General features: G+C 33.5%; 2 protein-coding genes across 14 annotated transcripts in view; both read right to left on the minus strand.

Moving 5' to 3' along the window:
- sun1a (Sad1 and UNC84 domain containing 1a) overlaps positions 1 to 1,570 on the minus strand; it is a 34,913-nt gene extending 33,343 nt beyond the window's left edge. For 7 of the 10 annotated variants that reach the window (XM_073918262.1, XM_073918260.1, XM_073918259.1 and 4 more), the window contains exon 1: positions 1,440 to 1,570. The gene's annotated coding sequence lies outside the window, so the exon portion shown is untranslated. Of the gene's footprint in view, positions 1 to 1,032; positions 1,186 to 1,439 lie in introns of those variants that run through there. The other 3 variants (XM_073918263.1, XM_073918261.1, XM_073918258.1) reach the window with 1 other exon arrangement.
- A 4,594-nt stretch (positions 1,571 to 6,164) lies between these two features.
- Positions 6,165 to 21,010, minus strand: part of myof (myoferlin) — a 50,317-nt gene continuing 35,471 nt past the window's right edge. For 2 of the 4 annotated variants that reach the window (XR_012387515.1, XR_012387514.1), the window contains 17 exons: positions 19,158 to 19,234; positions 18,956 to 19,016; positions 16,431 to 16,529; positions 15,238 to 15,366; positions 13,770 to 13,925; positions 13,562 to 13,653; positions 13,304 to 13,474; positions 13,064 to 13,212; positions 10,759 to 10,898; positions 10,554 to 10,642; positions 10,386 to 10,481; positions 8,953 to 9,094; positions 8,778 to 8,877; positions 8,509 to 8,696; positions 6,931 to 7,040; positions 6,698 to 6,845; positions 6,165 to 6,613 (listed from right to left, as the gene is read on the minus strand). Coding sequence is in view for 2 of the 4 variants with exons in the window: in XM_068224535.1 (XP_068080636.1) it covers positions 6,575 to 6,613; positions 6,698 to 6,845; positions 6,931 to 7,040; positions 8,509 to 8,696; positions 8,778 to 8,877; positions 8,953 to 9,094; positions 10,386 to 10,481; positions 10,554 to 10,642; positions 10,759 to 10,898; positions 13,064 to 13,212; positions 13,304 to 13,474; positions 13,562 to 13,653; positions 13,770 to 13,925; positions 15,238 to 15,366; positions 16,431 to 16,529; positions 16,643 to 16,651; positions 19,158 to 19,234 (1,934 nt within the window). In the remaining 2 variants the exon portion in view is untranslated. Of the gene's footprint in view, positions 6,614 to 6,697; positions 6,846 to 6,930; positions 7,041 to 8,508; positions 8,697 to 8,777; positions 8,878 to 8,952; positions 9,095 to 10,385; positions 10,482 to 10,553; positions 10,643 to 10,758; positions 10,899 to 13,063; positions 13,213 to 13,303; positions 13,475 to 13,561; positions 13,654 to 13,769; positions 13,926 to 15,237; positions 15,367 to 16,430; positions 16,530 to 16,642; positions 16,652 to 18,955; positions 19,017 to 19,157; positions 19,235 to 21,010 lie in introns of all 4 variants that reach the window. The other 2 variants (XM_068224535.1, NM_200875.2) reach the window with 1 other exon arrangement.

Consider the following 21,010-nt stretch of genomic DNA (forward strand, 5'->3'; position numbering starts at 1 on the left):
AATTCCAATTTGGAGAACTTCTATTCTAAATTAACAAATCATTTGGAACAGCAAGGTTGTTGCACCACAAAACAATAATCCAATAATACACCATGCTATTTATATTAATGTAACAGCATCACAAGCATATTCGTGGCCACTGTTCTCTGTTTTTTTGTATTCAAAATTACTTTATTTTTTACAGTATATTAATATTTAACACTCATAACACTGCCGAAGAAAGACTTTGAGGTTTTGGGGTTTTTCACGGTCTGATAAAAGTTTTTAAACTTGACCATTCTATATGTACTGTGAGGGGAATGACACCTCATTGTACTCAGTTTTTCAAAATACTAAACAGGGGTGACATCATGGGGCATAGGAAAAAGTTGGATACATTATTTATGGAAAGAGATTAATTTACATTTCAAACCTCTGAACAAGCTAAATCTGCTTGAAATTGTCAATTTGTTGATACAGCAGGTATGACAGGCCACTGTTACACAAGATGCAAATGTGCATAAAAAAGTGATGATAATAATATACTAATCATAATGCATCTTGAGCATGCAGGAATGAACCAATTACTATAAATGAATGCAATGTAAATATTTAGCCAGATATCCTTAAATTATTCTGAATCATGTCAAATAAAGTTAGTGGTTATGCATTTACACACACAATTTGTCTTTATTTTGTAGCACTATAACTGTAGGGTACATGCAACAACTATGGTCATCTTCGCTGTGCTGTTGGCACAACCAAATAATACCTAAAATAGCAGTAGGTGGAGAAGAGAGTAGGTGTTTAATAAATAGTGGTGTATAAGGCTTTGTAACTGATAAATATAACATTTTCTGCCTGAATGCATCAAAGATACATTTCAGCAATAGGAATATGAATCTTATATGCAAAACGATGTTAAAAGCAACCGCGCAGCCTGTCGACCAGCAGCGTGTTTTATTATTATTGCCCGAGCAGGCTTCATGATAATGCGCGCTCTCATACAAACGCAGCGTCACCGCTTCATTTATGGACAAACAGAAAACTTACACAAAGGGATCTTGAGCCCTCCAGCCCCAGAATATTAGTCTTCGACACGCAAAACACCACCAATATCGCCGTTAAACCGCTATAATCCATGCGTGTCCGCCTTTGGCAGCTCAGATACCGCATCATCGAGAGAAAGCAGCTGGATGAACCAATGAGAGTAGCACTAGCCTTCCGCCGCCAAATACAAACACTCATTTCTCTATTCGGACAGACAATATAACATCCAGCATTACATACTGGACACTGAATGACTTTGATTCATAAAATGTTGTTCTCACACCTTGCGCTAATAAAGAACCAAACTGCTAAAAACCTCTGTAGTGTTCGACAAAGAATTTCAGGTAAATATTGACTCGGCAACACCTGTCGGAGCTGACTAGCCAGTTAGCAGTCCAAACATGACTTACCAGAACGTCGTTTATTTTCTCTCAGATGCAGATGTAGAATAACGGAACTGCAGTTTAGGAATAAGGGTTGTTTTTGATCGTTTCTGTTGTTTTAGCGCGATACAGCGCGAACGGTGTAGAGTCGTTTTTCTAATGATCACGCATTCAGGTGGCTATTTAAATATCACGTCACGCACTTGAGCTTGAGTGATGACGTCATATCCGCTAAGTTCAACGTCTAATAAATAAATAAATAAATAAATAAATGGCTCACATTAAGTTTTTTGTATCGAATTTGACTTCTTTATTTCTGCTGTGAAATTGTTGAAAATCAAATAATCTTAGATTTGCATCAATTGTTCTGACACTATGATGTACACTATACTTTGTGTAATTAAATTAATTTATTTTTATTAATCTTTGTTTTGTTTTTTTACTATTGGTATTTTAGTTTTTTTTGTGTTTAATATTTTGTATTGTCTTGTATGTTTGTTTCTGATGGTTATACAATAAAAATAAATAACTAAATAAATGGAGGTTGATATTCCTGGCTGCTCATTTTGTAAAACGGAAGACGAAACCCTGAATCACATATATATTCAGTGTGAAAACACAAAAAGCTTTTGGAATAGCTTAAATCTCCACATAGGTAATTACATCTTCTTCCAGACCCTTTCAATTAGAAGATTTTATTCGTTACTATAAAAGGTAAAATTGATATATCAGAGAACCACATTATTATTTGCAAAATATGGAAAAATATTTTATGGAAATAATTTATTCACATGAAAATATTTTATTCACAAACAAAAAAAAAAAAATCTCAAATCACAGCCTTCTTTTTCACATTTTTTTTTATTGAAATTGGTATTTTTATTAAATCCCTTAAACTGATTAAAAACAAGAGAATTTATAGATTCTTGGATTATTATGATAATTATTTTTGGAAATATCACGGATACATAAGTCTATCTTTCCTCTTGCTGTATTTGTGATACGTGTCTGTTTAATTTGTTTTCGTTCTCTCTTTTGTTTCTCTCTTTTTTTTTTATTACAGTTTTATGTGTGTTTTTAATATTATTTAACCTGATCTGTTAAGTTATTATCGTTGTTACTATCATTGTCCTTTTTTGTAAGATTGGAATTTGTATGTTTGTTATTAAAGCCAATAATTTTTTTATAATAATAATATTAATAATAATAAAAATTATATATATATATATATATATATATATATATATATATATATATATATATATATATATATATATATATATAATAAAATATAAGAAAAAAGTGTAAGATTTGATAAAGATTTGTTTGTTTTTGTGGTTAACAATACTTATAATACATTTAATATAAATTGTTTTATTTATATGGTGCCTTTACTTGAATTGGCATTCTTTATTTTTTGTTCTTCACTTACTTAATTGTCTTTTTTACTCATTTTATGAGGAGACATTTATTACAGGTTCTGCCAGAGTAATAATATAATAAATGATGTGATATTATACTAATAAATATTAATTATTTTATTATTAAAAGTGCACTGATTTCACCATGAATGAAAATGTAGAAAAGTTTGTACTTTTGGCTTATTTACTTTTGAATTAAAAATTCAATATGCAAAATATGACATGCCAAATTATCTTTTAATTATAACTAAATAACTCAATTTAATTATCTGCGTTTAGCTCTATTTTTATTTAATTCTTTCTAGTAACGCAGCTTTTTAACTGTAGCATTACAAATGAATTATAATAATGCATTACTGCCACCTACTGTTAACCAAGGCCAGAGGAATCTTTTTTCTTATCGCAACTTTTTATCATTAAAACCATATAATTTCCTATTTAATAAAAATATATGTAATTATAATTAAGTCATCAATATTATTTATTTATTTTTTCAAATCAGAGGTTCAACAGTACAAACTATTTAATCTTCCAAAAATCTGAAAGTCGTTTTTTTCATTCATTTTGTTATTAAATCGTTGTTAAATAGGCAACACATGCGGTGCTTTGCGTGTATAATTAGCCTTGGTATGAATTACCTTTCGTTTCTGTTTTGGCATCTATTCTTAGCATCAAAATACAAAATAGAAATTAATAATAAATAAAAAATGTTGCACTGACATTTCCAATACGGCGGCTTGTCAGGGGAGCACGTTGCAGTGTCAACAATTCATTTATTTTGGTTACTAAAGCTATGTTTGAGTACATGATGCCACCTTTAATGTTTTAATATCATATGCTAGATAACACCTAACCTAATTTTAGTACTTTTTTAATGCGAAAAGTAAAAATATACAATCACAGTACATTATACAGAAAATAGAAAGACAAAAAGAAAACATTTTGAAAAAAACAACAACAATAAAAAACAAAAACAAACAGAAGGGGTGCATACATCACACATTAAAGAAAAGGATTATATCATTTACAAATTTCAGTTGTTTTTAAAGCCTTTTTTTGTTAAAGAGTTAGAAATAGTTTCAAAGTAATACTGCATTTCAGTAATCAAAATATATCTAATTTTTTTTTTGTTTGAAGTTTTACATCCATGTATATAACATTTTCTTAATAAGAAGTTTAAGAAAATATATTTTCTTTTTATGTAAAGCTTCTGTTTTATAATTAACTAAACCAAACAAAACATTTTCCCATAGTAAGGAAGAATCTTTATCAACATTCTCAATTACAAAAAGGGAAAAATCTTTCCAACGCAAATTCAAATAATTGCATTGCCAAAATAAGTGAACTAGGGACTCGGGGTGTTGCTTACAAAATGAACAATATCAATATCTTTTTTATCTTACTAAGAGAGTATTGACTGGTTATGTACGATGAATAATTCTAAATGAAATTTCTTTCATGTTGTAATTAAGTAGCTATTTGAGATAAGCCATATTTTTCTCCAATCAGTATCAGAAACAAAAGAATTCCAATAAAAAAAAGTAACATTTGGAACTGATACGGTATCATTAAGAAATAAAGATTGTGTTAATTTGTTTGAAGAAGTTGCAGAGAAACAACATTTGCCTACCATTGTGGATGAAGGGTCTAAAAGAGGAAACACAGAAGAATAGGAGATGTCTTGAAATAACCTGATAACTCCAGAATCTGGGGTGACCCGCGTGGATCACACGTATTGCCCGCAGGCCTGTTCTAAAAATAGCTCACCATAGTGCCACTTACCAGTAAGCTTCATCTAATATAGAAGTAATCATTTAGAAATGTAAATATTTGCAGAGATATATAAATATAGTGTTGCACATTGATGCATTAAATACAGGGTATTTCCTACCCTGTTAAATCATTGTTGATAACTTTTGTGAGAATCATTAACATGATCAGTGTCTTCTCGTGGAAGAATATCATTAACTATTACCAAAAACATAAAGTATAATTAAAAGTAAAATGGGCAAATTAGTGGTTTGAGAAGTGTTTATCAAACTGGTAGCCCTCCACATTAATCCGTACCCAAGAAGTAGCTCTCAGTTTCATAAAGGTTGGTGACCCCTGTTCTAGATGGTATGGCATCAAACATAACAGCAAATTCTTTACGGAGGATGGGAATATTGAATCGATAAATAAATTATTTACAATTTAACAAATGGCCATTTGAATTAAATAATTGACTAACAAGCAGAATATCTGCTTCAAACCAGCGTGGAAAGAAATGAGGTTTGTTTGTGTATAAAATATTTTGGTTGTTCCAAATAAAATATTTGTGAGGAGAAAAGTTGTGCTTGTATAATAGTGACCCCAGGCAAGAATAAATTGCTTATGAAATTGAGACAGTTTAGCTGGTATTTTATCAACATTATAGTTACAGAGTAATAAGAAATGAAGCCCTCCAAATTTATAAAATATGTAAGTTGGAATAAAGTTCCAGATTGAGGTTGGATTTTTGAGAAAGATTTTGCCCCATTTAATTTTGAGAGTATTATGAAATGTACAGAAATCCGGCATATTTAGATCGCCATCCCAAAGTTATTTGATTTTTAGATTAATTTTAGTACATTTCTTTAAGACTGTGGTAACATCATTCAATTTATCATTCAATTTATCATTTATCATTCAATTACATAATTTTTATTCAATTATTTTGATGTTATATTTTTTTCTGCTGCTCGTTTCAAAGTTAATAAAAAAAAATGTAAACAAGGCAAAAGTAGCAGTCTTGCTGCTAGGTTGTTGCCCTCCTACGGCCTCTTCCACATCTCCAGATGTACTGGCCTGTCGTCTAATAGCGCTTCCACGGCAGACAAAGCAAATCTACTGGCCACAGCTCGCATTGATGTGCCATCCTGGATGAGCTGCAGTACCTGAGCCACTTGTGCGGGTTGTAGACAGTCTCATGCTACCACTAAAATGAAAGCACCGCCAGCGTTCAAAAGCAGAAAGCATAGGAATTGAGAAGTGGTCTGTCGACACCACCTGCACCACCTCTTTATTGAGGGTGTCTTGCTGGTTGCCTATTATTTCCACCAGTTGTCTATTCCATTTGCACCACAGCATGTGAAATTGATTATCAATCGGTGTTGCTTCCAAAGTGGGCAATTTGATTTCACAGAAGTGTCATTGATTTACAGTTATTTCGTGTTCAAGTATATTTTTACAATGCTAAACTCTACCACTAATACCCAAGGCCTGTGGCAATGTTTCATAGAAAGCACTTGACATAACAGCACTTAACGCAATTGTTTGTGTTAAAATATAAACAAACTGACTCGTACAATAATTTTAAATCAAACATGTTAATATCTTTATTCAACAATTTCATATTTTATTTTAACTAACAAACTTTAAAATGATCTGAGGTTATAATACTATAAAATATTTTTTTTCACAAAAAACTTCATGGTTTGTGTCCAAATGTGTCTAAATTTTAGTAAAACCTGAACCACAAAAGTGAAGATTTATGATTAATATTGGTGCAAAATGTGATTAATGGCAAACGTCTAAAGAACCAAATGTAACAGGACACAACAAAATGAACACTGTATCGAAGGATGTGCATGTGATTAACAACACAAACAAAACAAACCATTTCTGTTATGTATCGAGATGCGTGGAAGAACCCAAATCATGCCAAAAACATGGATAAAAACGGCAAGAGGTTAACATCCTCCCTTGATATCATCCCTTAGCTCAACTGAAGGGTTTGACGATCTTCATTGAAATGTAGTTCTGAAAAAAATGCAAACATTCATTAGCATTGTAGGCATTACATCGCAAGTGAAAGTTTGTGAAAGGAAGTATTATGTTCATTACCGGTAATGAATAAAACAAGATCCCAAGGAACAGCAGCACTAAGATGAGCACAACCAGGCCGATGAACAGCCACTTAAATCTTCGCCACACTATGAACTTGCACGTCTTGCATGGATTTGTGAACCAGAAGAAAGAGGTTTCAGGTCGCCTGGGAAGTTTAAAATAGAAACATTTCTTATGATCTTCTGTTAACCCACAGAGCGATAAACCATATAAAGTGAGTGCTCAATTACTTGGGAGGATCCAGTTTCGGGTTCATATTGGGCTCATCTCTGCCTTTTCCAGCAGGCCTCTCATCTGCTTCCTTCTCGTTCACAATCTCCAAAGTCAACTCAACCTTTCCCTAAAAACAACATAAATAAACACAATTAAATCAAGCCTTTAGGAATCATTTTATGATGAAATGTTTTTAACAGCATCATGCCTTTCCATGTGTGGCATATTTAATCCTGCACGCAAAGTTGACAAATAGATGCATTTTGAAAAAGTTGTTTCAAATTTACTATATTTTAAACAATGTTGATGTTTTGGTCAACACACTGAAAACAAGTCAGATTAAACAACATTAAACCTGAAAAGTTTCATCTATAGTAGATTGACAAAGATTGAAATATGAAATGCAAGAAAACTACGAAATTCAATTTCCATCATGGGATAAAAGTATAACCTAAAAATTTCACAATTTTGACAGAAATCATCCACCTAGAAAAAAAATTATTTCAACTCGGAATTGTGAGGGGATGAAATCTAATTCTGTGTTATATCTAGGCATGTGCCAGTATAAGATTCTGACTGTAATATAACCTTGGATTAAATTATCACGGTTTGACAGTATTGTGATTACTGCTCTAAAATAAATTCTTTTTAAATGTCTGGGTAAAAAACAAAAAAAAACAAAAACGTTTTTTCTTTTAAGTTTACATCATGCAATTCTCAGAACAGAAAAAATGTATATCTTGCATGCCTAACTGTGTCATATAAACTCAAATTATATATATATATATATATATATATATATATATATATATATATATATATATATATATATATATCAACTGCATTCACTTTTACAAGCTTTGTATTCCTTTGCTTTTATTTTTAAATAAATAAAAATGAATACATTTATTTACGGTTATCAACTTTTGTTGCAATTATTTGCTGTAGCTTTTAAATCACAACATAATTATTATATTCAGAAAAGCTGCAAAACAATTATTTTACCGGTTATAATTACCAAAAAAATACTTTGTTTTGCTTATTGTATATAGATTCAATAAATGTTTTAAACAAATGTAACTGCATAAATGATTACTGTACAACAGGCAACACTTTACAATATAGTCTCATTATAAATAAATATTCCCTATTAGTTATGTTAATAAACACAATACAACTGATTTGTATTAGTTGCCGACTCAATTTATTAAAATGATTACGACTCTTGATTTTAATTCATAATAAGGCCTTAACAATTAAAAAAAGTTAACAATCGATTTGTGCCGGAACAATGTAAAATTCTTTCTGAGCAATTATTTCACATTGTTAAATATCAGTATACACTGAAATTTTTATTTCTGCTAAATTGTTGCAAACAATTCCTTTTGGTTGATTATAAACCAATTAAATTTAGTAATGTCCTACTTGATTTGTTTGTTTTAATTCAGCCTAAATAAATTGTTTACAACCACTTAACGTATTATTTAACGTAAATTTAGTAAATCCAAGGAATCAGATTTGAATCATTTTTTTCATTGATGCCTGTTTGTATCATAAAATGTTAAAAACAGATTCTAAACACGAGTTAAACTTACACCAAGCTCCTTCTTCCCGTCTTTTTCCATGTAGCACGGCCACCATCCTCTTACTGACTTCTGATCAAAGAGAGATTTGTATTGGTCTGATTTTGGATGTGCAGGTCCATCCGGCAACATGCTAAGGCTACATTTCTCTGATGATTTAGAAGGGCTAATAAGGTGGTGCAGATCAAGTTCAACAGCACCTGTAATACAAATTCAATAAATACACAGAAGAACTAAAGACACACATTTCCAAGAATAGCTACATATACATGTCTTCTCACCCAGATAATCATCCAGTGAGAATTTATCATTGTCCCATATTTGAACAGTCAGCTTGGGTGGTATTCTGAACTCTGATTTGTCAAGACTCCAAAAATGTTCCTTATTAAATGAAAAAAAAAATGTTTTAATATTGCGGAGCGCTCCTAATAAGAAGCTAAACCAAATTTGCATTACCTTTTTCGATATGTGACACAGCTGCTCCGTGGGCAGATAATCAAATCCAAAAACAAATCTCCAGTTAAAATTCCCATCGCCATCTAAAGATCGGTAATGAACATCCGTTTTCTGCTTATCTTCCTCCATTCCTTGCATCCAACTAATCACAAATAAACATATGTATATTATCAAAAATGCTAAAAACCAGCTGGAGGGGGAAAAAAAAAAAAAAAAAAAAAGAGGAGAGGCATTTAAAACAAAAAACAAAAAAACTAACCTAAGAATATGTCAAACATTGCATAAATATGAAAAAAAAAAATACATAAACCACTGTAAAAATATGTGTAAAAATAAATGCATATTAGATATGTTAAGCAATTTTTTTTTTAAATAAAAAAAAAACTTAAGTAATTGTATTTGGGCACAAAGAAAATTCTCTGTTAGATGTCAATGTGGGATCCTTGGCCCCACATATTACCCAGTGTGTAAGAAATCTGTTATCTTTGATGAAAACTTAAAATTTGATAAATAGATAAGTATCGTCTTAAAATCCTGCTTTTACCACCTCAGACAACTGGCTAAAGTTAAGCCCTTTTATCCCAGAAAAATGTTCAAACGGTGATTCATGCCTTCATAACAACACGTCTAGATTTTTGTAGCGATATTTATTTTGGTATTTCTCAGTCTTCTCTCTCGTCTGCAGCTGGTTCAAAATGCAGCAGCTAGACTACTTTCTGGCACCCACAAATATAAGTCGGTAACTCTAATCTTAGTTGCACTTCACTGGTTACCTATTCAATACAGAATTGATTTTAAAATTTTATTTTTCATTTACAAAGCCATCAATAATCTTGCTCCTCAGTACCTAACTGACTTGCTTTGTCCATATACCCCCTCTCGATCATTGAGATCTTAAGATGTCAATTTACTCACAGTGCCCAGAACACGCCTTAAAAAAACGAGGTGATCGAGCGTTTGCTGTTGCTGGTCCTAAACTCTGTAACAGTGTACCAATTCACATTAGACTTTCCCCCTCAATCTCTGTGTTCAAGTCTGTTTTAAAGACCTATCTATTCTCTCTCTTTTAATACTCCTTGATTACCGTTTTATTGCTTTTATCTGTTAAATGTTTCTTTTATATTCTGCTTCTGTTTTTAGCACTCTTATGTACAGCACTTTGGTCAACCGTGGTTGTTTTTAAATGTGCTATATAAATAAATATTGTATTGCATTGTATATGTATAAAAGCAAGGAATCCTGCACAATATTAATAGTTTCTGTGTGACATATATTAAATAAAAATGTAAAGATTCATTCTCAAAACCTTCACCAGACATTTCAATTACTGTTAAAGAAGAAATTGAGAAGATAAACAGATTATTTTGTCAAAAGTGAAACTTTTATGATGCTCTCTTTATTTGACTTAAACAATAACAAAGACTTTTACCTACCCCTTGACATAGATGTCACTCATATTTTCTCCAGTAATACTTTTTTCGTCCAAGACTACATCAGTTGTGTTCCAAACAATGACGCGTAGGAAGTACCTGATAGAAAAAAAGTTTATTAGTCAATCATTGATCAAACAAGCATAACTTAAAGTATCCATTTCTTCTCACTTTTTTGCTTTGCGTGGAGATATGTCAAAAGGTGGTCCAGGAGCCCCTAAGCTTTTTGGGAAAATGTCAACCCACATCTGTAGTTTTCCCTACAAAGCACAGATAAAGCAGAGTTTTTAGCTTGCCATCAAACAAAACAGATCTTTGCAAAAAAAAAAAATAAATAATAATCACAGAAAGAACCAGACAGTGAGCAGCATCAGACCTGCGGGAGAGTCGGCTGGAAGCTACTGTATAGAGTTCTGGTTTCAACATGCTCTGGAACCAGTCCTTGAGTTCTGAGGACATGCAGAGCAATCCGTTCACTTGGAGGTCCCAGGTGTTCATGAATTTCCTTGTTTGCTTCTAAAATGCACACACAGAAAAATATACAACAGCACATCAAACATAATTACATGACTTGCATGCTGGCCTGACAAAACACTGTAGTTAAAGTTTCATTTAAGGTTATTTAGATTTTGGGTGGTTTTTAAATGGGACCTATTATGCAAAAATCACTTTTATAAGGGTTTTGTGTGGCACAAGTCTGTGAATATAACCAGCTTCTAATGGTAAAAATGTATTAATGTTATTTGTTTTATAATCACACTTTTTAAAAACAGTCTGCAGAAATGCTTTGATTGACAATCTTCTGTTGTACGGAAAACCCAACCCATTAGTGGTGACCCCTAATTCATTAGCATAGGATGTCAGGCCCCGTTTACACTAGTGCGTTTTAGTTTTAAAACGGCGTTTTAGAATGAAAACGATCTGCGTCCACACTCGCGAATTACCCAGCGTTTCTGAACTGCTCTCAGTCCACACCAAAACGCTGAAAACGCACATCACGTGACCACACACACACTCTTTGGCAAGCGCTGCAGCCCATCTACCCAGATGAGAGCTCTGCTAGTCGGACTTCTCATCAAGCATCTCCCGCTGGATCTAATCTCACTATATTTATTAATCGGGATATTTCATTCATCTTGTTGTCTTTAACAACACGTTCCCTGACTTTGGTCATTGGAATCTATTACTTGTTCTCAGGTAACGTGTTTTGGCAGAGCGCAAAGATAAGTTAATGATTAATGTAAGCACGTAGCCCATTCTGTATATTGACTGATCGCTAGCCTTTATTTCCTATAATGTATAAACTTAATAATGGCCATCATTGATTATTAAAACTGATATTCAGCAGAAGAGAGGGTATGTTTCGTATTTTCACTGAAATTGAAAGGAGGCAGTTGTTATCGGCTCCGTTTTGTTATAAATATCCACACAGTGAAGATGACGCTCATATATGCAGCACGGCGCCTCAACATGTCTGCTGTCTGTTTAGTTGTCAATATTAAAATGAAAATAGGCAGTTATATCATGTGTACATTTTATTGTTGAGAAAGTGAAACAACGTAGCCAGGGTGATGTGAATGAGGTTATAAAGTACACTGACTGTTCCCTTTGAAGATTTACCCATGTCCTCGGTATAGTCTGTTTTCCATATCAAACTGAATAGAAGAGACTGCAGCCTTGATCAAACGTGTGAAGTCTGAACTTACACGGAGAAGATGCAGGACTGAACTGTGTGTGTTAGGCTACTTAATATTGAGGGAAAAGCCCCAATCAGAGAGGCGAATGTCTGCAGCCCCGCCTCCGTTTTCAGATGTCTCCGTTTTCCATCATCCACATTGAGACGGAGCAGCAGCGTTTCAGAATGAAAACGGCCTCTCCAGCGTTTTCGGCGCTCGAAAACTCCGGCGGAGTGTGGACGGATGGCGTAACCGTAGCAAAACTTATGCGTTTTCAAACTAAAACACATTAGTGTAAACGGGGCCTTAGTCTTGTTTTTGTATCTGCCACTATGCCGACACATGGGCATTTTTAACTCCACCCTCTCATGAAAAGAGCATTTCATTTAAAATTAAAGCAACAGTTACCAAAAAGGCACAATTCAGATTAAAGCCTAAATGGGGCAGTCTCAAAGACTCATAAAACATTACTTGTGTGGTATCTTGTTTCATCTTATCTGGGTATCCTTAGCACCAGAAAAAGTTAAATGTCTTTCTTGAAGCACAGGATTTATTTTATAATTTTTTGTCTGCTAAGGAAAAATTGCCCAATTTGTTCAACAACGGTCTTATGGACTGGTTTCTTTAGCAAAATTGTATGTTAAAAATATAATAAAAACAAAAAAGGATATCAATTGTAACTCACATGTAAAGCCAAACTCACTTAAGCGACTTTTTTTTATAGTCAGGAATTGGAATTTTTTACCTCAAATGAAAATTTGAACACATAAGTTCCATTTAAAATGCCTGGATTTCCCCCTCGAAATCTCATTGAACAAAGGTAAACGTGATCATTGTATTGTCCACTAAGGGACAACTGTATGTGCAATAAACTAGAAAAGATCTTCAACTTGACAGTACAGGCTAAAAGGACAGTTTAGTTTGGTTTATATAATGCAACAACACTTTGTCAAGCAAACATAAGGATGACAAAAATTAGAAATAAATACAAATCTGAAAAATTACCAAAGTCAGAGAGACTATACAGTTGGCCATTAAAGGATAAAGTGTTGCCATTGTCTTCACTCCGAGGAGGACTCAATCCTTTCCAACGAGCATGATGCTCAAGAATCTGAGATGGTTTGAGCTGATCACGCCACTGATTTGGCCCAGATCTATTTGATGAATAATAAGTTAGTATTTATAGTATGCAAGCCGTTTCTTTAATATTGTCCTCAAAGAAAAAAAGTCAATAAAGTGTATTACATGCAGTATGTCTGGGCTAAACCACAGTTGGATCCAAAGTGAGAAAGGAACCGGTTTTCCAAGTCAATCACTGTTTCCCCAACTTTCTCATCACGGCTTAGCAGATCAAAGTCATAGACTGCAATTTTCAAGTCTTTGTCTTGAGGGAGGAAGCATGTAATTTCAAACATTCTGTTACAAAACAGAAAACAGTTCTCGATCAGTCCTCTTCAACAGCTTGACATCAATATCCAAGACAAACTCTTAATCTTACATTACCTTCCGAACACCGGGTTGAGAGTCAGGGGCATATAGTTGTCTCTGTCATCAACAGACTTTTTTCCCAAAGAGATTTTGATGTAGGGATCACACTAGAAAAGATAAGGAACCATTGCTTCTTGTTTACCAAAAAAGTAATTGGTAAATAAGTAGTTAAAATAAAAAATAATTACTAATGCTTTCTGAAATGCTGAACAAAAGACAGTACTTTGCCATTGTTGTCTTTGGGTTGCAGGTCGATGCCTTGAACCACGTAGATTCTGACCACACACTCCTGAGAGACGCTGTCGGGCAGCTCTCTAAACTGACGTGGTGGAGCCAACACCGTTGGGTCATCAGGCAATGGGTAGACCATAAAAGAGCCCTGAAAACCATCATCAATTGATACAATGGAATGGAAAAAAACACAAAAGTCAACATAGAATGGTGCTCTCAGCTCATTTTACTTTTGGAAATGTGACTTTTTCAACTAATGCAGGTGTAAGCCGAGAAAATATATACTTTTCCTTCTATGCTAATGAAGGACTACTGAGACATTCCAAGCATGGGATGGGTCCTGCTGGTGAGGCAGAGTTCCTCACAGCTCCAATTGACCTTATTCTAAAATGCGGAAGTGCGCCTGTTTTCGCGATTGTCTTAGAACTTCCGATTCAGTCGCCTATGGGAGAAATGACTAGGAATAATAAACGGCAGAAAATGGCCAAACTACTTGCTCAACAAACAAATGTTTGCATGACTATACAGACCAAGTAGCATAATATAATAAGAAAATATTAAATTGCAACATCAAGCAGCGTAACGAGCAGTTGTTAACGTCAAAAAATGAATGGAAGTGAATGTGACCGGAAGTCGCGAGACAAAAAGATTCAAATGGCAGCGCCCGCTCGACAGCTGAGAATAAGGTGAATACACATCTCTGCCATTTGCTTACAGTAACCATGTGCTCTTCACCATACACAATTCATCTGCCTGTGTTCTTCTTTCAGATAACTCTGTCATGTTTGGTGTCAATTGACAGTTTATGACTTCAGTGTTGTAGTGATGAAATCAACAGAGACATTGATTAATTGTATTTCGATCTATAATATATTTACTATTGTTTAGTCATGGCCTGAGGAGAGTATGTTAATGTTCTTCTCCCCCACTTTATCTCCTCAACTTTGCTCTCATGTCCAGCTGGTTTTGGGAGTTAGTTTTCACTTATGTTTGACAATGCTTTGCTCAGGGTATAATAAGGAAAGGTAGCTGTTGATCTGGGAGAATGGCTTTTACTCTGCATCTCCCGCACACCGGTGCGTAGACTCATATGCTAACAAAGGCAGTTTCACTGTCTTTGTTGCTCAGCAGTGCATATGTTACAGCTAATTTCTTTATACAGTATGTTAGTTTGTTTCATTCTACTGTCTGTATATTTAAACATGTATCTTAACAACTTTGCCTGCTTTAAGCTTTGAGATTCTTTCTCTTTATCAACGATGATAACAACTTTAAATGGAGTCAGATTAATTACAATGGAGTCAGATAAATAATGGATTTAAACACGCCATCCTTCAACTGCTTTCCCTTTCCGATTATTGGTTCAGAATAGCAGCGTAAGCTTCAAGCCTTACACAGGAAAAACAAGACATGCAAAACGTGACTTGTATAACACCAAACCCAATTAGAAAACACCTTGCCTTAAATTCTCCAACAACATTGGGGTCCTCATCATCGATTTCATTTTTCCCACGTTGCAATTTGAAGGTTTTGCAGAAATCAGTAAGACCCATGAACTCCTTCACATTTTCAAGCTCATGCTCATAAACCTATGAAACCAGAAACAATTACAGTGACAGTCTGTGAAAGCATATCCTACTCCTAATGCAGATACAATTATAGATTTTTTAAAGCAACACATTTTTATGTTAGGTGCAGTAGGTGATCTTTCACAATGCTAACAGCTTAGCATAAATCTCTGAATCACAGTCCCTCCCTTGCCGTCTAGAGCCACACCTCCTAGCACAGCAAAAGAACCCTCTGTCATGTGTTAAAAGCGACTAGTGCTTGTCCGGCGGCGAGCAAGCCAAACTGACATGCTATTTCAGAGTGAATATTTAGAGTTGTATGGTCAACAATATAGGGAGAGACTATGCAGAATAGCGGTATTTACTTGTGTTTTGTTGTTAAACTAATTAAAATCTACATCATCGATGCTGTAAAAGATCCCTTATAAAACTGAGATAGTCTTATTAATCTTTTATCGGAAGATTTAAGTAGCTGAACAACACTTCTGTGAAGATATAACTCGTTTGTAACAACATCTAACGTTACATCAGCTTTGCATGAAGCTTAAATAGTTTTAAAACAAAACATTACCCGTCTAAGAGAAATCCTTTAGCCATTGTTTCATCCTTCCTCCAGCGTGCAAAGGTAACTCCAATATTGATTCAGGTTTTTAAAAAGTTTTGATACAGCATGTTTTTACCGATCTTGCGCGCGCACCCTCTCTCGTGAACGCACAGCACCAACAGCGGTCGGCGGAGCTACGTACAAACGCCTGCGCAGTTGTTCAAATCTGCATTTGGTGACAGAGAGTTTCGCCTACTCATCGGAATTATGAGAGATATCGGTCCGACTCTATTTAATTGGATGAACATTTTTTAGTTTTAAAATAAAAAAAAATACAAAAAAATACAATTAGATCATTTATTTTAATCCCTATTATTAGACTGTGAAGAGACTTTCAACCAGCACAACAAAAAATGCTTCTGAAGACAATCACCTACTGCACCTTTAAGAGTTTAGCATTCCTAAATATCAGTGTATTTACTGACTTAATTTTACATAATAATGCAAATCTATATTGCTCTGCTACAGTATAGACACTCACCTCCAGTGTGTCATATCCTTTGTCAAGATATGGACGGCATTTCTCACTTTGTCCAAGGGAAGCATAAAACTTACTCCACCAATCAACAGTCTCTTTCTCCTGTAAGTTGGACAAAATTAGCAAGTTATCTATATGAACTAATATACATATTTGTTGATAATGTAAATCAAGATCTAACTGGTTTAGGTGGAAAGAACTCAGAAAGAACTCACCTTCTCACGCTGCCAGGTAGACCATGTATTGAACACACACACACAAAAAAAAAAAAGATTATATGTTAAGGTTTGGTAAGCAGAATTATTGCTAAACTAAAGTTGGGATTATATAATTTTATCAGTGCAACATCTAGGTGGTTTAATGACATGTTATTTCTATCAAATCTATTTAAAAGAATTCTGAAATTCATACCAGTATTTCAACAGCTAAATCTAAATGGAACTGTGCACCCTGTCCATATACTTCATGATTACATGCCCATATCACTCAAAATACACAAAGTTAGTTAAAATGGGTGAAGCTGGCTAAATCTACATTAATCCACATACATTTGAAAATGACGTTTTTGTATGGAAATCCTCATGTACACCAAAATGTCAGAAGTTACAAAAATGACAGCAAAATTTAGTCATTTTCTTTTGGTCTTTTCAATCCTTTTGCATTTTGTTTATTTAAAAAAAAAAAAAAAAAAAAAAAAAAAAAAAAAAAAAAACAGACTTAAAATGAATTTAATTGGACAGACAACGACCATTGATTTTACAAGCGTAAGTTATAAAAATTCCCCATTTTCAGTAACAAAACAAGACATCTGAAGACAAATGTCCTGCAGTATTTCTCCGATAGGGGAAGAAACAATTTAAAAAAGGACATAAGTCTGTGTTTCTATCAAGTATATGATCACCAAGCATACAGTGCATTCGGAAAGTATTCATAGTGCTTCACTTTCTCCACATTTTTTTTTTTTTGTTACAGCCTTATTTCAAAATGAATTAAATTAATTTATTTTCTCAAAATTCTACTCAATACCCCAAAATGACAATGTGTTTTTTTTTTGAGGTTGTTACAAATTTATTAAAAATAAAAACCTAAAAAATTCACATGTACATCAGTATTGAGAGCCTTTGCCGTGAAGCTCTAAATTGAGCTCAGGTACATTCCACAGATCACTTTTGAGATGTTTCAGCAGCTTACTCTGAGTTCACCTGTGCTAAATTCAGTTGATTGGACATGATTTGAAAAGTCATACACCAGTCTATATAAGGTCCCAGGGTTGACAGTGCATGTCAAAGCACAAATCAAGCATGAAGACAAAGGAATTGCCTGTAGATCTCTGAGACAGGATTGTCTGCAGTAAATTTGCAACAACTTTTGTCAACAGTCTTTTTTCACATTGTCATTACGGGGTATTGTGTATAGAATTGAGCAAATAAATGAATTTAATCCATTTTGGAATAAGGCTGTAACATAAAAAAAAAGTGGTAAAAGTGAAGCGCTAGACACTTTCCGGATGCACTGTATGTCCACCATGCTGAAAATATCAGCACTTTAAACGTACAACTGAGAAGGATCCTTTAGTGCACTGTGTAATGGGGCGATCTTGTTGAGAAAATAACGGCAGCACAGATTTCAAATATTGTTTTTCTGAATTGGAAAATGCTGACAATGACTGAACCAGTTCAGTCGAGCATTTAGATGTCCTCTCAATTGGATTTGAAAATGTTTTAACCACCCCTTGTCCATTTGAATAAAATTTCACCTTTTTATTCAAACTGGGCTATATCCAATCTCAAAGAAGTGATTTAGGTCCATGTGAACGCAGCTACTGTGAACTGCACATACTGGCTATAAATGTGATATCAACATGTTTATAGGTACTTTACATGACTAAACATGAATCACTGTTTTTAAAAATCTTGATTTTCCAAACCTGAACATGAAAAAGGACAACAACATTAAATAAATAAAATGCAATTTCTTCATTGACATAGAATGTGCAAAAGTTCAGTAAAGTTTAGTGAGAAAAAAAAAATGTAGAGAAAGATTCATTTTCAAATCTATTTGGGTTAGTGGAGATGTAGCCTCAGAAAGCCAGTAGAAAAACAGAACATGTACACAACACACTTTCAAGAATGTTAGTATTCCATATAAAGCAGGTCAGCTGTACAAATCACCTAAATGGGAAATGAGATTGATCATTTGGAGCACATTAGATTGATTAGATATACCCTCAATTGGACCCATTTGTAAATACAGAATTTTAAGATTGACAATTAAATCAGGGTCAATGTGAGGTACAAAGTACATTTCATTGGTGAAGTTTGTAATTTCAGTGCCTCTACTGGTGAAAAAGAGAATTGCCATTGTTTCTTTTTAGCAAGGAGAAGTATAAGCATAATAAACAAAGCAATGACACTCACTCTGATACAGCTAGCACTAAGGCAGAAGCTACACACCTCATAGCATTAGCTCATGAATTACATTTAATTACTAGATTAAGGAATTTTGATTAAAGTGCCTTATTACTATACATACTTGACGGTGACCAGCAGTGGCTATTTTGTCAACAGCAGCTGAGATGCCATACATGTACTGAAATTCACAAAGTAAATAACACAGATGTGTGTACCAGTGTCTATTATGTACATAGAGTTCTCTCACAAAGTGAGATTCAGTACCTAAACCAGTAAACTAAACACTGACTTGTCAACAGCAAAACATCAGGGACAGTACCTGAGCTTCTAGAAGCTGCTGTCTGCTATCATCAATGTTTACTGAGAGGTGTCCTGGACTAGCTGCCATCAAAGACACTGCAAGAAAAGAAAGTGAAAAGTCAACATTGTTTTTGCTTCTGGATATCGACATGTTATACAGTTGATTGTGAATGTAAAAGTTCAGACAAATTTCAAATACATGCGTGGTACAGGAAAAAAAAAGCAAGAGTAAAAAAAAATTAAATAAATAAAACAGACACACAGGGTAGGGGAAGTGAATCATGACATCATTACTGCAAAAAAAAAAAAAAACAACCATTTTTTTTTATTCTGTGTAACTGCGACATGTAAATAAGCGTGGCTAACTGATGTGCAGAGTGCATGAGCCTGGGCAAGCAGTTGCATACAAGACTAAGGGTAAAATTCTGAGAAATATTTACATATTTAAGATTTTTCATTGTTATACAAATAGAATTTTTATTTTTAGATGTTAAAAGATGTAAATTGAGGGAGTTTATGCTAAAGTTTGTGTACACACCAGTGAAATGTAACATACTGCTGAACTTTATATGGAAGGGTTAATCCAAGTTCATATTTCTATTTAAGTGCATTTATAAAGCAAATGAAAAAGTCATTTTTTAAAAGTATTTAAGCACACTTGCAATTAGAATTATTAAACCCCTTTTTTCTGTTTTAAATATTTCCCAAATGTTGAAGAACAAGACATTTTCACAGTATGTCTAATAGTATTGTTTTATTTCAGTTAGAATAAAAACAGTTTACATTTTTAAAAACAATTAAGGTCAAAATTATTAGCCCCTTTAAGCTTTATTTATTTATTTTTTCAATAGTCTACAGAACAAACCATTGTTATACAATAACTTGCCTAATTACCCTAACCTGCCTAGTTAACCTAATTAAGCCTTTAAATATCACTTTAAGCTGTATAGAAGTGTCTAGAAAAATACCTGGTAAAATATTTACTGTCATCATGGCAAAGATAAAACAAATCAATTATTAGAAATGAGTTAAATTAAAACTATTATACATTTAGAAATGCGTTGACAAAATCTTCTCTCTGTTAAACAGAAATTGGGGAAAAAAATAAACAGGGGGCTAATAATTCAGGGGGTGTAATATCTCATATATATATATATATATATATATATATATATATACACACACACACACACACACACACACACACACACACACACACACACACACACACACACATATATATATATATATATATATATATATATATATATATATATATATATATATATATATATATATATGCTGACCATCCCTATTTTCTGCACTGTATGCACTGTAGAAAAAAAAAAAAAACTAAAGTCAAAGGCATTATTACTATTAGTATCAGGGTTTAAAAAAGTGCTAAGTATGCTTCTGAAGCTGAAATTCAGATATGGGGTCCATTCTTCGTACCCCACTTAAATGATCTAATATGATTTGGCAGATCCTGGATCTGTTTATCTTAACTAATCTCTGGCTAATTTAGTTCTTCAAACAAGTTCGCGAATCAGATAAAAATGTCTGGATGAACTGATCTGAGATCGCTGCGTGTGTTGTGAAGGACAGATATATCATCCTCGAAAACATGATTAGCAATGCAACGATTGGCTGACGGCACAGCAGCGTAACGACATCATCTAATTAATATTCAATTATCCATTTGAGCTAAATTACGTAAAATTAGCAAAAAGGTTCGTTAAATATACGAAATAACTTTCCACGTTTGTTGTGGGCTGCAGGCTTTACACTTTTAATGTGTTAAGAGTGTTTATCATGCATTTCAAGGCATATCAATGTATTTAGTTTTAGATTTAGAGAAGATTTTCTTTATTA

This window comes from Danio rerio, chromosome 12 (assembly GCF_049306965.1).
Source record: "Danio rerio strain Tuebingen ecotype United States chromosome 12, GRCz12tu, whole genome shotgun sequence".
NCBI lineage: Eukaryota > Metazoa > Chordata > Actinopteri > Cypriniformes > Danionidae > Danio > Danio rerio.